At 33.1% G+C, this 18430-nt stretch overlaps 1 protein-coding gene across 1 annotated transcript; it reads right to left on the bottom strand.

The window, feature by feature from the left end:
• Nucleotides 1-7911: 7911 nt before the first annotated feature.
• Nucleotides 7912-9845, bottom strand: LOC149194272 (short-chain dehydrogenase reductase 2a-like). The gene is made up of 2 exons (XM_089407432.1): nucleotides 9525-9845; nucleotides 7912-8958 (listed from the first exon to the last, which is right to left on the bottom strand). Exons 1-2 carry the CDS (start codon nucleotides 9767-9769, stop codon nucleotides 8136-8138), a joined length of 1068 nt encoding a protein of 355 aa, XP_089263558.1. The 5' UTR covers nucleotides 9770-9845; the 3' UTR covers nucleotides 7912-8135.
• Between the last annotated feature and the right edge of the window lie 8585 nt (nucleotides 9846-18430).

Raw genomic sequence — 18430 nt, 5'->3', positions numbered from 1 at the left:
ATATTAATCAACCACACCTCAGCTGCTTCCTCCTGTTCTCCATCAAAGTGTGGCGGTTTGATCTTACGGAACTCCCCTTGCAACTCTATTCATTGCCTTTTTGATGTCTGTTGTTCGGAAGCATTATCAGATCGTTCCTCCTCCCTTCCTTCTGACTCTTCTGGTTCTGTGTGGTGATTCTTCTCCTCTAACACCCTTTTCTGCTCAGCGCTGGGATTCAGCGGTTGTTGATTTTGCTTGTCAGATAGGCTCTTTATGATCCTCTCCTGTTCCATGGTTAACCTCGCGTTATCCTCCCACAATCGGTCCATTTCATTTTTCAACTCCTGCACTGTCTCTAAAATTGCAAGATTTGTATTGCGAGCCTCCTCTCCAAGCTGTACCCATAATTCAGGGTCATTTTCAGGACCGGTTGTAGGTCCCTAACCCACCACAAACCTACGTGACACACTGTCTTCTCTTCTCATATTTTCGGTCTTCTGTTTTCCTGTACTTAACATAAGAGAAGTAATAGAAGAAGGTTCAACGCATTAACTATTTTTCTTTAACTACTCAATAGACATTAAAATAAAATGTATGCCCTTTATCTGTTTATCTGTTTCATTTCCTAGAGGCCACAATTTTTGATACTTGGCTCTGATACCACTTGTAACGTACCCACCTACATGAAATAAACATACCAAATAATTTTTTTTACATATAAGTCAATCCCTATTCCACCTTATACATGCTTATGAAATATTACATGTTAACTTTACTAAATTTCTTAATACCACATATGCCATTTTGGAATTATCAAATGGTATTGTTTTGCATTGTCGGAAAATCTTTCTGGTGGATAGTTTATTTGATGATGGCTTTAATGCTAGCACTGTCTACTCTTAACATCTGGCATTGGAATTTAATGACCACCGGCTCTGTCACGTGATGGGTATGGTCAGAGTACACTCTGACTTCATGCCCCTCGAACTTCTCCCCTCATCGACAGTGTGGATGTATGGATGCCCATCCGAGGGCTGTGCTGGTTCAATGTGCTCCACCCATGTTTATCTAGTAGCGTGGAGTTTCCCAAAGCATTTGCACAAGGCCTGCTTCAGCTCTGTCTTTCCTCCTTGGCACCGAATCGTCTAGAACTCCTTCTCACTGAATGAATTCAGATGGTCCATGGATGCCACCAAGCTCTGAACGGTATTCAACCTAGTTATTACAACATTCATCTTCTGGTAAGAGTTTAATCATGCAATTTTTAAGCTCATTGATTTCTTTTCCTCCATTCAGGTTTTCTTTATTTTTTTTGTCCAAATCTCTAATAGTTCTCTTGCTTGTCTTTGTTCTATAGTTGAGGGTCATGATGCCGGCCTCCAACAATCACCCGAGGGTTCTGGACAATGCTTGCCAGGTTTCCCAGGTTCTACCTCTTCTACGTTGGCTAACGGGTAAGTTTCATGGAATACTTCTCCTGATGGTTGTCGATTTCTGGATCTATTGAAAGATTTCCCATTCTGTTGTTGAAAGGAAAGGGTTCTTCCATTTTATTTTAAAATGGCCCTCCGGCCCAAGTCTTTATGACTCCTATTTCGTTTATTGTATCAGATTGATGGCAAATTCTATACGCTAGTCAGGTTTACTCTGCTCTTTTCAGGGTTTGTGAAACCTTGTTCTCAGGTTATTCCTTAGAACTATAGCCCTAGTTATCTTGGCGCATTGTTAAATTTGACATGCCCTCGAGCTTGCTCTTTAATTTTCTATTACGCTGTGTATTACATTTATTTAAAAAGAGGACTATTCTGGATATAAACCCTGGGTTGAATCCCATTGTGGCTTACCACAGTTTTATTTATTAGCTAAGCACATTTTCATATATTTATTCTCCAGATTTCTGTTAAGGTCCTTGAGACCTGAGTATATGTTAAGTTTTTAAATGCATGCCATTTCTACTGGGCGTTGCGGCTCCTGTTTATACTTTAATATTCTAACCCCTTTAGGGTTCCTTGAGTTATAAGAAATTTCTATGGTTTATACTATGTAATTGTATGCTCAGTTTTGATTTCCATGGAACGTTATTGTGTTTGTACTGAGTGTTTTCATGAGATTCTAGGTGAGCAATCTACAGCATGGTTAAAATGGTTTAAACTAGCAGGTCTTGATGAATGATGGCATTTGCTTACAGGTCTAGCCCTATGATATTGCTGATATTTTGTGCGTACCACATTTACGTTTTCTCTTAATCTTCAATCCGCTCCTCAGAGCTTTGGTTATGTTATTATCTAACTTTATCATGAATTCTTCGCCTTCGTATGATTGTATAGTTACAAGATTCGTTCTGCTGTAAATGTTATATAGCTACATGATTTGCATTGCTGCTATATATTGATATAATTTCACGCATGTAGGGAAAGAAAGGGTTCTGGATTTGGATTCATTATGCATGCGGAAACTGTTTTGCCTCTCAGCATATTCTTTAAAATATTTCATAAATTTCTCTCTATTGGTTGTGCTCCGAGGGTTTGAATCTATTCTCTAGATTTTCCTGCATTTCTTTGTGTTCAGGCATAATTAAGGAAAGAGCTCCTAAATGGTCAATTCCATTAATTATTATATGGATTCATGTCTACTACATGGACAGTCTTTGCTAAATCTGAGTCTGCTATAAATTTTTGTTGAGCTTTCTGCTTTTAATTTATGGATTATTTTTCCCAAAAACTTCTCTCGCAGTTAATTCCAATTCATAAATAAGAAGAAAACTCTTCACAGACTACTAACTCTTACATTTGTAAAGATATTCATGAGAAGACACCCATCTCGCCTCTCGTATTTCTTCTATTATTTACTGTAGAGAAAACCTTCCACACCTCTTTTACATAAATATGATACATTATAAAGTTCACACAGCAGTTTTCCGTCAAGGCTTCTTTACGTACTTAGTTCTCTGGCTGGTAAAGATCTTCTTGAAGGCTCACCGGGCTTCTACTGCCTCTCAACTGCCCGACCATGAGAGTCATCTATCACGACCAGAATCTCCCCCCTTGCTTACTTGCTAGACCATAGTCTTCCACAATTTACTTGCACAATGTGCAGGGCTATCACCAAACTTAACCTCCTATCTTTTCTTTTTTTCTGCGTGTCCCTACAGTGCAAATTTTCCTCCCCTCCCCTCCTTTTCTCTGAAACACTTCCAGTTAGGGGAGGTAGTTAGGGTTGCTATGGTAGTTAGGGTTGCCCTCATAGCAACTATCTTTTTACCTCAAGAGGAAAACTTCCTCCTTGAGAAGTTACCAACTTTTAAAAGAAACATTTCTTATCTCTCATAATAAAAACGAATATATTTAAATTTCAAACAGATAATAATATCACGTTCAGTTTATATTTACCACAATAAACCAAATATTTACACTTTTTTCCGGGGGCATTACAAGTTAAAGACAACCCATTTGAAATTTTTATCTCATTTTGAAGATGGCTCCCAGTTCATTCCTCCCCAAAACAAGAGCTTTTTCTTTAATACTTAAAGGCATTCCTTGCATAATATTTAAATTAAATTATAAGTAGTTTTGTAGTAGATAAAGACAACCTATTTGTAATTTTTATCTGAATTTGAAGGTGGCTCCCAGTTCATTTCTCCCCCAAAACGAAAGCTTTTCCTTTAATACTTGAAAGCATAGCTTGCATAATATTTAAATTAAATTATAAGTAGTTTTGAGAGAAATAAATAAATTAGTAAATAAATTAGAAAAAATTCAAGATTTTGGACTCAAATATTTACACTTACATAAATTTGTTTATTTGAATATTTAAATTTAAATTTTGTTAGAAACAAAGAAAATGATGTCTTAACTTCAAGCCAATTAATAAGTTAGTTTTGGATCAAGGATCGGTAGCTGTTTCTTGGAGGTAACACAAATTGTCAATTCTAGTAAATTCCACAACAAAAACAGAATATGTGGTAGTTATTGAAGAAATAAAGAAGATTGTGTGGATTAAGGAAACACATGAATATTTATTTTTTAAACAAGTGAATTCTACTCCTCTCCTCCTCTAGTTGACAACACTCTTGTAATGAAGTTGGGCAAGAATCCTAGATTCTATGATTGAACTAAACATATCATCACAAAGTATCATTTGATTTGATAGCATGTGGAGACCAATATTATTTATTTTAAGAAAGTTTTCCACAAATGAGAAAATTGGAGAAAAGTAGTCTAAAGGGAAACGTTTAAAAAAATCAGAATGATGTTTGAGCTCACAAACTGATCCAGGTTATACAAAGAATGAAAGGAAAGGAAAGAAAGGAAATAGAATAATCCAGGTTGTACAAAGAATGAAAGGAAAAGAAAGAAAGGAAATGGAATAATCCAGGTTGTACAAAGAATGAAAGGAAAAGAAAGAAAGGAAATGGAATAATCCAAGTTGTACAAAGAATGAAAGGAAACGGAATAATCCAAGCTGTACAAAGAATGAAAGGAAAGGAAAGAAAGGAAATGGAATAGACAAACAAATATAAAAGAGAAAATAATAATATAGTGAAAACCCAATTTCTATTTATAAGTAAATAATAGAATATCTCAGAACACAAATTGGCTAGAATTATGGAAGCTATCTCTTAAGGGAGAGAGATGTCAGCTATATGCATTTGCAAAATCTATTATAAGAGGCCAAAATGATGGTCTTTTAACATAAAGAAAGAATTGTAGAGGTCCAAAACCCTAACCATATAATATGAAGTGCCGAATGGTTTGCAATCCCATGAGGTGGTTAGTTGGTAAATTAATTTCCTTAGGGAAAAATTGTGCATACAATGTTTATCTAATGAACATAGTAGCTTGTTGGAAAGATCCGTCCAAAGACTACAAATTTTCGCCATGGCCAAGGGGATTCTATGGCAACATGTGGCCTATGATATTTCCAAAAAACATCATTCAAGGCCTCAAAAAGACCCTACAAGTTTGGGACCTAAATTTTCATAGAAAAACTTCCAAAAATATAGAGAACCATTGAGTCAGTAGAAGAAGTGGGTGGCCATCTATATGCAATTGGATCACAAACACCCCTTTGACTTAAAGGAGGGAATGTTGAACATAATCATTTGGTATTTTTGTAATAAAATTTGTAAATAAATAAACTAGGAGAATATGAAGGGACCTTTAGACATTGAAACCAAGGGTCACCTCCTTGTATAAATTTAGTTGCACATTAATAGAGCTAGTGAGGACTTATCTCTCACAAGTATAATAGTACTATTATCCTGCTACATTAATTTTTCATAACTTATATAAGAGTTATTTTATTGAGTTGAATAGTAAATACTTTGCATATAACATTATAAATATGATATTTAAATGAAAATAATGTTTGTATATATATATATATATATATGAAATCATCAAATCTATATTTACAATATTTATGTACACAAATAAATTTTGAATTTAAATATTTTTTTTTTAACATATATATATAAATAAATTAAAAATATTTTTTAAATATTATTATTTAACCAAATATATTATGAACTTGCTGACTTTACAGTTCAATTTTAATATTTACATCTAAAAATATGCTGCATTGAATATTTAGTTATTTACTGCTCAAAAGTATGTTGAAATTCCAGCGCAAACGTTTTTTTCTTCTTATCCAACTTTATTTTCATAATTCTGATTAGTATTCTTAAAATAGATAACCAATTTATTTTATTTAAATAAAATTGTTTATTAATATAATTAAAATTTACAATAATTTATTGTATTCAATAATATATTTTAAATAAATATATTATAAATTATTAATATTTTTTAAAAAATTATTTTATTCAAACACATTGTAGAAAAAAAAAAAGAAAAATCCATTGAATTTGTGTGCTACGTATCACAGGGTCTTGTTGTCGATTTATCTTGCTCTAAAACTCAACAGCAAATATTTATTATTTTTAAATTTTGGTGGGTAAATTACCCTTTTCACTTCGTTTCTCATCAATTTATACGTACACTAAAAGTGATGTAGTCGTCGATTTATTTTGCAATTAAACTCAAAAGCAAATTTCATTATTTTAAATTTTCATCTGTCCTTGACCTCTTTCCGCTCATTACTTTTAAAAATGTTTGTGATGCCATCATATTGTTCAACACACTCGGTTTACCTATTTACAATGTACCACTAATACTCATAATCCAGTGCAGGAAACTGCTCGGACTCTCATTTGGTCAAAATCTAATGTCTATTCTCCAAATATGTTACAGGGATCTCTCACCGACTCCCAATGTTTGTACTTTATATTTCCAACTGGCCTTTTTGTAATTTTTGTCCCATTTTGAAAGTGGCTCTGTGTTTGCGGAAGTAAGAGGTGATAAGATTCCTTCCCAGAACGAAAGCTTTTTGATTTTGATGGTGGTTTCACTTTTATATATATATTAAAAGTGTTATTGGTAAAATATATATATGTATATATATATAAAATTAAAAGTGTTATTGGTAAAGTATATATATATATATCTATATATATATAGTGTTATTGGTAAAAAGGTTTTTTACAATTTAGTACAGGAGTGAGGTGTACCCGTAGCATAAGAGTGAATTGTAGTTATAAGATAAGAAAATTTATAAATAAATTTACATTTTAATTTATGGTTTGAATTTAGATTAATGTGTTTAATTTATAATACATAAAAAAGTTGGTAAATATTTGTATGTAGGTTAAAAATAATATGGAGCTTAGTATAAGAGAGATATTGTGGTGTTTTTAAAATGTTAAAAATAATAAAAATAATAAAATTCAATTTGTTATATTGTAATTTTGTTTTTATTAGTAAAATTATGAATATTTTTTTAGATAAAAGAAAATAGTAACATATATATTACATTAAAATATATAGCCTATAAATAACAATAAAAAGTTAAGATCCATTTAATCTTATAAAATAAAATAATGATTCTAGAACCATATTTAATTTTAATTAATAAGCATATGGAAACTTTAATACCTACAATATAACAATATGTTTTCCATATATATTATTAACTTGTAAATAGACTTTGCTACAATGCGATGTGTGAATACCATGGTTCATTAATACAATATACCCATAAACCATCTAGCATTTCACAATCAAAATATTTTATAAATATTTTATATGAATTTAATTTTATAATAGTTTTTTGATTAAATCTTAAAAACAATAAATTATAATTACTTTTGAGATCTATCGACACTTTTACCACATTAAAAAATATCATCCATTTTATTATATGAATTAAAATAATAGTTTTGCGAACATATTTAAATTTCATTAATAACCACATAAAAAATTAATACTTAAAATATAACAAGATTTTTAACCATGGATATTCACTCTCACTTTACCATAGATATTATTAACCATACCATACCATGGTCCAATATGATGACTCATCAATACCACATGTCCAAAACCATCTCTTATTTCCTAGTATAGAATAGATGTTGTAATGTCATGTTATATTATCTTATCTAAACATTTTGACCAAATCAAATTGCATAAAAATAAAAATAAAAAAGAAAATTATTAGTTAAAACATTTTGACTTAGTAAAATTATATAAAAGTAAAAATTAAAAAAAAAATTAAAATTAATTATTAAACCAACCTAAATCTATTTTAATTCCAGATCTATCAACCTGTGAGAGGGATAAGTCTCTGAAATTCAAATCTCTACACCTCGAAAGATCCCTCATAAATCTAAAATAAAGATAACACTAAACTAATAATATTAAATTTCCTTTAAAAACAAAAAATTTCTACAATAATTAAATACATGCCATAAAACCTTGCATTTTAAAATTAGTTAAACTACAAGCAGTTTCATAAAAATAAATCAGTAAACGAATGTAAGATAAGGCTCTTTCCAATCCACTTCCATGGCAAGTATTAGCCCTTCCCAGTCAACGTCAACTTTCAGTGAATTAGTTAAATTACAAGCAGTTTCACAAAAATAAATCATAAAATGAATGTCAGATAAGGCTCTTTCCAGTCAACTTCCATCACAAGTATTAGCTCTTGCAAGTCAACTTTCAGTACGAACCCTTGTGGAGTCCAAACTCCTTACATTAATCAAGATTGGTGAAAAAAGTGTGCGTGAAACGAGAGACAAATTGTTTGGAAGCAGGTCACAGACGAATACAGTTATTTACGTTTGTAACACCTCCATCCACTACTAAATTATGGCCGCTTACATACTGCGAATCATCGCTGGCAAGATACAGGGCTGCTTCTGCTATATCCTTGGCTCGAACAGTTGGGCCCTTTAAATTTGCCAAGCTTCCAACCAGCTCTTCTATTTTCTGCTTGCGATGTTCGAGATCATCCTTTAACATCTCTTCTACATTTTCTGCATCGTATTCGCTCCAAGCATTTATCATCATAGACGTTGCAACTCCAAAGGGAGAAATTGAGTTCACCCGAATCCCATATTTTCCTAGTTCACATGCACCATTCTTTGTTAACCCAATGATGGCATGCTTAGATGCCGTGTATGCATGAGGTCCAAGTCCTCCCAGAACACCTGCAACACTTGAAGTAGAAATAATGCACCCATTTCTTCTGGGAACCATGACTCGTGCTGCATGTTTCATTCCAAGCCCCACTCCTTTCACATTAACACTCATTATTCTATCGAACTCCTCTGCATCAAACTCCATTATGCTCTTGCGTTTCTTCTGCTCTCCAAGGATTCCTGCGTTATTGTACATGATATCAAGTTTTCCGTACTTGGCAACTGTTATGTTGACAAGCTGGGCCACATCCTCCTCTCTGCTCACATCGCAATGCACGTATGTTGCAGCAGGAGCCAAAGATTTGGAGAGTTTCTCGCCTGCAGTGTCATCGATGTCGGCTATTATAACTTTTGCACCATGTTTTGCAAAAAGCCGAACGGCAGCTTCGCCGATCCCTCGCGCACCTCCTGTAATAATTGCTACTTTGCCTTCCAACCTATATATCAGGCAAAGCAATTTTACGTTCGGCAACATGCGGTAAAAACTCATGTATTCTAGTAACTCTCCAACGACAAAGCTAGTTAATACATGGATACGTATTTGAAACCATAGTTACCAAATTTATATAGACATGTATTTGAAACCATAGTTATCAAATTCGACACTGTAAATTCAACGTTGAAAAAAAAATAGATAATATACATCTTAATTTTTACTCTTCAAAAAAATGCGTACTGTATTAAACTTAACGAATTATTAAATGAATCGAATAGTATTCAAGAATTTTCGATTTTTTTTGGCGGATGCTGCCGAACTTGGTAACTATGTTTGAAACCCGTCATAAACCTTTAGAAGGTCTTATTAACCAGATATGTGATTGAAATTAAGCAATTTATCACCAGCAGAAATCTTGCGCCAACAAAGTAAAAGAGACACAACGCAAATACTGTGTAGCAAAATATGATCCAGACTAATTCGACAGCTTGTGGGATTACAAAAGCACAACTATTTTTTAAAGAGTTCAAAAAGAGTGATCAGCAGATCTTGAATCTTGAATCTTACCTTCTAAAGGATGCGTGTCCATTCTCATTGCTTTCTGAAATAATGACCGGCTCCCGCACACGCCCATGCCCATTCTCAATAACCTCTGAAACGATATTGGGCATCACAGAATGGCCATCCTCGCTGCATTCAGAAACAGTATTGATCAACACTATGGGATTTTCGTTGCTTTTGCTATGTGGCACGTTATCTCGCACCGTTGAATGCTGGTTATGAGTGCTCTCGCCTAGATGTTGCGCCGACATGACTGTGATTCGGAAAGGAAAGAGAAAGTGCACAAAAGACACAGCACTAAAGAGATTGCTACTGAAATGATCTCCCAACTTAAGAGCCAGCTCAGTGCGAGTATCCTTCTGTGATGACCATATTTATAGCCACAAGTTATAACTACAATTTCGTCGAAGGGCACGAGGGAAATGATAAGACAGAATCCTGATTTAAAACGACAGCCTATACGCATTTCCTAATCTTTGAATTTTGTTCACGACGGCATGCATTCAAGGTTGAAAAAGTATCTGTAGAGAGTATTGGTAGCCTTTCAAAAACTGATAAAAACTTAGTCAAACACCACGGGAAAGGACGAAAAATGGAATTGACTGGCCTGTTCAACCACCAGCATCGACGTATGACTCATCGACTGTGGTATTGTACACTTTGAAATCGATCAAGGACACAAATTTATTTAGAAAATAGTAGAAATTTTGTTATAATTTTTGTTAAAAATTTAAGTAAAATTTTGGAAAATTTAAATTATAGTTATTAAATTTTAAAATTTTTGAATGGTAAAGATTTTTTAATAATACCGAACTGAATCTATTTTTACCCTAAATAAAAATGATTCAAACACACATGTGATTAGATTTATAAAAAAATCACTAAATTTTAGAAAAAGTAACTTTCCAAATCAATTTATAACCTCCTGACAAGAAAACACCCTTTAACATTTATGTAAATTCATTTTTAAGAGTGTATATGTCCTAATATGTAAATAGATATTGGATAATGTATATGCTTTATTATGGATAAGTCTTTCTAGGATAGTAGTTCGAAAATTATAATTTTAAGCTATTTGAATTTTTTTTTTATATAAAAGGATGTATTATTAACCGTTTAAAATCGCGATTTTTTTAAGAAAATTATAAATAAATGGAATTGACGAAATTTGGATGAAAATATGTGAAATAAATGGAATTGACAGGCCGGTTCAACGACCACCATTATGCATTGACGTATGGCTCATCGTCTGTGGTATTGTACGAATATATGCACTTTGAAATATAGTTGCATGAATATATGCACTTTAAAATAGGGTAGTATACGAGGGTATATATTTATTCAGAAAATAATAAATTTTTGGTATGATTTTTTAAAAGTTTGATAGAAATTTAAGTTAGAGTTGTTAAATTTCAAAATTTATAATCTTAAGATTTATAATAGTGTAAAATTTATTTCCATAAAAAAAAATTTAAACATTCTTATAATCAAATATTTTAAAAAAAATTTACCAAATTTCAATTAAATTTTTTTTCCAAACTAATTTATAACCTCCCTAAATAACACTTTTTAAATAACATCTTTTAAAATTTATGTAAATCCCTATTGAAAGGTGTATATGTTTTACTATTAAATATGTATTTAATAGTGTATATGTTTTATTTTCAAACTAATTTATAACCTCCCTAAATAACACCTTTTAAAATTTATGTAAATCCATATTGAAAAGTGTATATGTTTTACTATTAAAATGTATTTAATAGTGCATATGCTTTATTTTGGAAAAGACATAATTTTAAACTATTTGAATTTTTTTTTTTATTAGAACCATGTAATTTTTTTTTATAGAACCATGTATATTAACTATGTAAAAATCCTAAATAGGAAAGATCATTTATTATTTTTTATTTAAAAGTAATTAAATTTTCATAGCCATGCCAAGTCAGTGCATTGAATTCTTTTTTGCAATTCAACAAGGAAACATTACAATGTCACCAACAATAGGTTGCTTTTTCGGGAATTAAGTTAATAAGGGGATATTTTCCTTGTTGGCGCGTAGCTTTTTCAGGAATTAAGTTAATAAGGGAACTTTGTTTGTATTTTTTGGGTTGATTGTGCAGCGTCAAATGTTATTTAAAATTTAAAATATAGTTTAAATAATGAAATAGGAAAAAATCATATAACAAATTTTTAGTAAAAAAATTATATATATTTTAGTAAATTATGAAATTTAATAAATATAAATATATAAATATTGATATTTGATATGGAATTTAATAAATATAAATATATAAATATTGATATTTATATGGAATTCAATAAATATAAATATATAAGTATTGATATTTGATATGTAAATATTGACATTTGGTAAGTTATGTGAGTTTTAAAATGATTTGTACATTTAATACACTGTTTGAGTAGCCAAGATCTAAAGACTTTTACATTTTCAAAATCACTTAGTATAAATGGAATTTTCTCCACGAAGTTTCGACTCACTAACCTTTACACTACAGTGCTTTAATAGAATACCTCATCACCGTCTCCTCTACACCCAATAGTCACAGTCTACTCTACACCAGAAGAGTCTTACTTTTAGTTTTCGCAATTGAAATTATAATAAAATAATGTAATTTAACAATTAGATATTTTGGTTTTTCATTAATTTTTATTAATACAATTTTTTTTGTAAAATTGTAATTTTAGTTTTTCAAAATACTAAATTATTAAATAAATAAATCTAACTTTTTAAAACTTTTTAAATTACATAACTCAAAATTATAACTCTAACCCTTTCTTTTCAAGCATTCCAAAAATAAAAATCTAATAAAAATCTATTTGCGATATGCATTATTGTAAAATGGAAAAGAATGTAAATGATATGACTGAATCATAATTTTAATTTTCAACTCTCTTGGATGTAAGAATTCAAAGTAGCCCTAGCGTAAAAGGGGAAAACAAACTCCATTTTAAGTAAGCTTTTACTTCCAAACATAGTAAAAATAATGCAATTATAAGCTCAACATGATCCAAATCCAATTAGTTAATGGAAGATTTGTTTAGGTAAGTAGGTTTAATTAATATAATTATGATAAATAAGAATGGAATGGATAAATGGTTCATATAGATATATTATTTTTTATTATACATTTTTTTTTCTCAGCAACACTATCTACTAATATATTAATATGTACAGATAAAACTTACATTCAAGAGGACTGGCTGCCCATGTCCAACTGTGGCTCCATGGGCGGCTTTAACTCACTCAAAATTCTCTTGCACATGGTTATAATTCCATTCTTGACCAGTGCACCAATTACAGTAATGATCCCATATAGTACTAAAAAAGCCCACGCAGGGGCATCCTTCAAATGACATGTAACCCAGAACTCTATATAAGCTGCGCGTATGACCCAAAACAGAGAAACTACATTGTCTTTGAACATGACCCAAAACAGAGAAGGAGACAAGTTTCAACATAAGACATGAGACAAACGACATAAGACATAAGACAAGAGGAGGGAACACGAAACCGACCACGATCCCATACCCGACCGAAAAAAGCGAGGGAGTGCCGCTGGGGACTATTCCTCTGGTTCTGCTTCCAGAATTCTAGCCCAGCCTTGTCCCTCTGGGTATCCATCCCACATTGCCATAGAGGCTGGTAATTCTGGTTCGCGAGCTCGGCCATGTACTTGCTGAGGCCCCTGCAGTGAATTGCCCCCCGAACTTGATGCCTCCCCCATTGGACGCTTCCCTCTATCAACCGCGAGATTTTCCTCAGCAAGGGGCTGCTGCAGTCCGCCATCATGCTCCTCAGGATTTTCCTCAGCGGGGGGCCGCTGCAATCCGCCCTCATTCTCCTCAGGGATCCTGGTAAATAGTACTGAAATGTGGGCGTTAATGCCAGGATTGTCCCTGGAGCCACCCAAAGTAAAAATAACTGAGCCGAACGCAGGGAGTCTTGGCGCACCATCGTTGGATCCCCCAGCCTCCATAAACTGACTTGCTTGAACAGGGGAAGCTCCCACTCTTCGATGACAGTAACAGCAACAACAGTGGTGGTGAGTGTCCGCTGCGGGTGAGCGGGAGGAGTTACCACGCCCTGAGCTCCTTCCTCTTCTGCACGGCATCCTCTCTCGCACCATGCTGCCCTCGACTTCCTTGACTTTCTCCGAAGCGGATGAGGGCCTGCTATCTCCGCACTCCTCCTCCAGCAATTCTCCCCTCCAATTTGGCTCAGGACAGAACTCAATTGCACACAGGCAAGAACCGGGAATAACCAGTAAGGTGCCAGCCTCACCCAAATCAACAATGTCACCGCTTTGCTCAGAGCTCTGGGCAAATACCTCGTCGAACTGAGCTTCGCCTGCCCACATTCCCAATTTCTTAAAGCCATCAACATTCCTTTGGAGTTCTCCTGCATTGAATGCGATCTGTGACCTCTCCATCATTCTCAACGCCTTCATTAAGGCCATTAATCTGCATTGCCCGGCTGAAGGTGTTGGCGGCGAGAGGCATTAAAGACCTCCAGCCTTCACGTGGCCTCCCGTGCTGGGAAAGTGGCTCTCCCTAAGCTGGCAACGTAACACCCGCATCCGGGAAAAGGTTTAGACTAACTACTCGCACGACGAGCAACGACCTTGCTCGGGATTGAACACAAGACCGATCCATCATGACGAGGCCGAATTTACCACTACGCTGCCTCCACGACCTTATTTTTTATTATACATTTTAAAATTAATAATAAAATTAATTGATAAGTAAATTTAGAGAGGCAATAAAGATTGAAAAGAGGTTAAATAATATTAATAAAAAATATGGCTGGAAAATGATTATTTACTTTATTTTTTTCATTATTGATTTAATTATTTATTTCATTTGAATTTTTAATTTTTATTTTTATTTTTTTAAGTTTGACCATTTATTCTTTTATTTATTTTTAAGTTTTTAGAATTAATTTTTTGATCTAAATATTATTTTATTAATTTTTTTAGTGTTTTGATTATTTTGGTGAGACCCAAATATTATTTTTATTTTATTAATTGTTTTACTGTTTAGATTATCTAGATTTGACCTAAATATTATTTTAGTTCATCTCATTAAATTTTTTCCTTTGATTAATTATTTTTCTCAATTTAATATTAACAACTATATTCTAAGAATGATTTTCTTTTATTAAAATATTATTATTTATTGATAAATAATATTTATTTAGTCAAATCTAACTATTATATGATCACACCTAATTTTTTTCTCTTCACCTAGTTAACTTGATGCCAAGATATGGTTCTTCATCTTGTCTTCATGATGATGTGATTTTTACCAAAAATTTTCTTACTTCTAAGTGATATTATTCTTAAATTTCAAATATAATAATGCAACACCTTTAACCACTCTATAATAAATATCTATCTATTTCAAAATTATATTAATATATGATTATAAACTCTTGAAGTATATTCATTTATGAAAACTGATCATTTTTACTATTTGTGTATTTATGTGCAAGTAGTTATATTGTAAAGAGAAAGAATTATGTTGTAAAGTGTATCGTATTATTATTATTATTATTTTATTCTAAACCTTCAAATTCATGGTTTATATAATACCTCATAACCATGATTACGAATTAAGTTACCTTGTAAACTATTTTTTTATAATTCTTTTTAAAAACTAAAATATTTAAATTAAAAAAAAAAAACTAAAATATGATGACTCTTATTGGAGAATCTCGAGAATGGAGTTCACGTTGATTTCTAGGGTTATTTTTTTCATGTTCTCCCCATCATCTAGTGCCAGTCATGGGATGGATATTTGAGATGGAGATTTGCTTTGTGGGGGTGCCATGGACAAGAGATGCAAACATTAACTATCAAATGGGATGGATATTTGCAATGGATATTTGCTTCATGGGGATGCCATGGATAAGAGCTGCAAACATTAACTATCATATGGGTGAAAATAAACAGATCAACATGTGTTTTTCATGGTGGAAAGGCTGTTTTCCTGTATTTGTTTACTCATGGTTTCTGAGAGTGCAAGTTTCCAAAGCCCAACAATATCCCCTTAAGTTTGAGATCAACATAAGTCGAATGAAATAAACTACTCTGGTTATTTTTTAGATCTTATGCGAGAGAAACAATGACCAAGCCCTTCAGGGTTGTCTTTTGGTCACCACATCACCCATACTTAGGTATCTTGTGCGCATGTTGTCCTATGGGTGTTGCAGCTTGTGAGGGCCTTGTTTTTTGTTTTAAAAAGGGAGAAGTTTCTTCAAAATATGCTCAATCTACCAATCAAACTTGAGAATAAAGTACCACGGGAAGTGTTGGGGAATAATTTATTTGAACACATTTTCATAAAAAATGTAAGTGGGAAGACCTCCCTTTTCTGGAGAGGAAGTTGAAACACAATTTACAACTTGAAGTAATGTATACATAACAAATGAGGCATCCTTGCAAAAAATCAGTGTCTGTTATATGAAGGAAAGTTGCTTTCGGACTCTCTATAGATTAAGGACTATGAAATTGTCGGGAAATCGACCATAGTCCTGCAATTGAGGCTGCGAGGGGGAGCTTTGGAGTCTAAGAAATCAAATGGACCAGTCTCCTATAAATATGTGACATAAGGAAAGGCTTGCTCTTTTGCAAATCAGGCCCAAAACACTCCAAGTCCCTATAAGGATGCGGTGAAGGGAAAGGTCTCCAACCTAGCTGATTTGGTTTAAAATATTCCTGGAACCTATATTGTTGAGCAAATAGAACAAGCTGCAATCATGGAATTTAATGTTCCAAAGGTAAACTCTCTCCTTTATGCTCTCCGATCAAAGGCTATTATTTGTAGTTTTAATGGCTTTTGGCCACAATATGACAATTTACACCAGTGTTTTTTTTCCCACTTGGACAACCACTTGTGACATATATTTGTTTTCAAAAGGTTGATTTATTATGCAATTTGATCCATAGAAAGACCTGAAATATGTCCTTAATGAAGGGTCTCAATTTTGGGTTAAAGAAGGGCTCTTCATTATTCCATGGTTTCCATAATTTGATGATACAAGTATGGTAGTTACAACTATGCTGGTTTGGGTGAGACTTTGAAATCTTCCTCTAGCTTTATGGCACCATAAGGTCTTAAACTGCTCATAACAATAATTCAACTTCCTAATGACTTCCTCCAATGACCAATGCTCATCATACTCAATCTGATGTTTAAATCCTAATGGAAATCCACGAACGAATTTTTGGACCTTCATCTTTTCATCCTTAAGATATGGAACATACCTTAACAACTCCACAAACTTAGTCATATATTCTTCATATATCATAGATCCCATCTTCAACTCATAGAACTCCTTAGGCTTACCATCATAATATTTCTCCAACAAGTACTTCTTCTTGAAAATTCTCTTGAATTCATACCAACTCAATGCCTCTATCTCGATACCCTTAACACACTTCACATCTTCCCACTAGATGTCCTCTTTCCCTCTGAGACTGAGAATAATTATCTTGGCCTTCATGTTCTCTGTATAATCATGCAACTCAAAGAACTTCTTCATGCCAAGAAGCCATGGTTCTGTATCTTCTGGTTTTTTCAACTCTCCATCAAAGATAGGAGGCTTGGATTTCTTGAACTCATCCAACAAGTACTGCTTCTCACTCTTCTTGTAAGGATGATAAGGGTGATGACCATGTTGTCTCTCTAATCTAGAACTAGAATAGAATCCATAACCACTACCTCTCCCATCAGGTGTATCCATCCATCAACCACCTTTAACTATGCCAACTGTATCTAACCTGTGCCCTCCATGAAACCTGCTACCATATGTCCCATTTGTCCTTTCCTCTTGTTCATCATTCATTCGTGGTTGTCCATGTCTCTACAAATCTAATAAACTTCGAAGGATCACTGCATTAACTTCTTCTTTCTTTCCTTGAGCTTTGGCAAGCTGTTCATATGACTGAATGATCATGTCATTACCTGTTTTGAAAATTCTAATTTCATCCCTTAAACTTCTCAAGCTATCTGTTATGTTAGGAGAGTACTCATCTCTTTGTTGCTCATTTTTTCTATAAGGAGAGTCACATGAATTGTAATCCACCATCTTTCTTGTCATCTCTGATCTTCTTCCTGCAAACATACCATCTCTCTCTCTCTCTCTCTCTCTCTCTCTTTATATATATATATATATATATATATATATATATATATATATATATATATATATATATATATATATCTAGAGAGAGAGAGAGAGAGAGAGAGAGAGAGATATTGAAATCAACGTATAAATTGTCTTAACATCAACATCATAATGACACAAGACCATAACAGTGACCATCGTAATGCATGCATAACTAACATATTGACAACTAACATGCATGCATAACAATCACACCTAGCCCATCTAGTCCTAATGTTTGAACCTGGAAGCTTTGATACCACCCTGTAACCACCTCCACCCATATTTACCCACTTTAACTTGCTCACTAGGGTAAACACGAAGAAGAGAGTTACTATGCGAGACCCAATTTCTAAGATGCACTTATGGAAAATAGGGTCCATATGTTTAGAACTAGATGCAACCACCCAACGACACATAATCACACTATCATCTGCCCAAATTGACCGAACATTTTTTTGTTTAGTTTTGTCTACTTAAAATTTAACAGAAATTTCTATTTTTGGTAGGTTTTTGGGTTCTAAACTTCAAAGGCCATTTTAAGGACCTAAATGACATTTTTTAGGGAAATTGGAGAGACTAAAAAGGTTATAATGTTAAATTATGATCTATTTTTGGCCTCCTCACAAAGATCTACAAAACGAGGTATTATGATAGTCAAATAGAGATCGTATGCCAAAGTTATGACACTGGGAAGTTGGAGGTCCAAATTACTCATTTATAC

Source organism: Pinus tabuliformis, chromosome 2_2 (genome assembly GCF_031772625.1).
Source record: "Pinus tabuliformis cultivar Carrire ecotype Pingquan chromosome 2_2, CPIR1, whole genome shotgun sequence".
In the NCBI taxonomy this organism is placed as follows: domain Eukaryota; kingdom Viridiplantae; phylum Streptophyta; class Pinopsida; order Pinales; family Pinaceae; genus Pinus; species Pinus tabuliformis.
The sequence above is the reverse complement of the archived record's forward strand: the minus strand, read 5'-3'. Positions and strand labels throughout refer to the sequence as shown.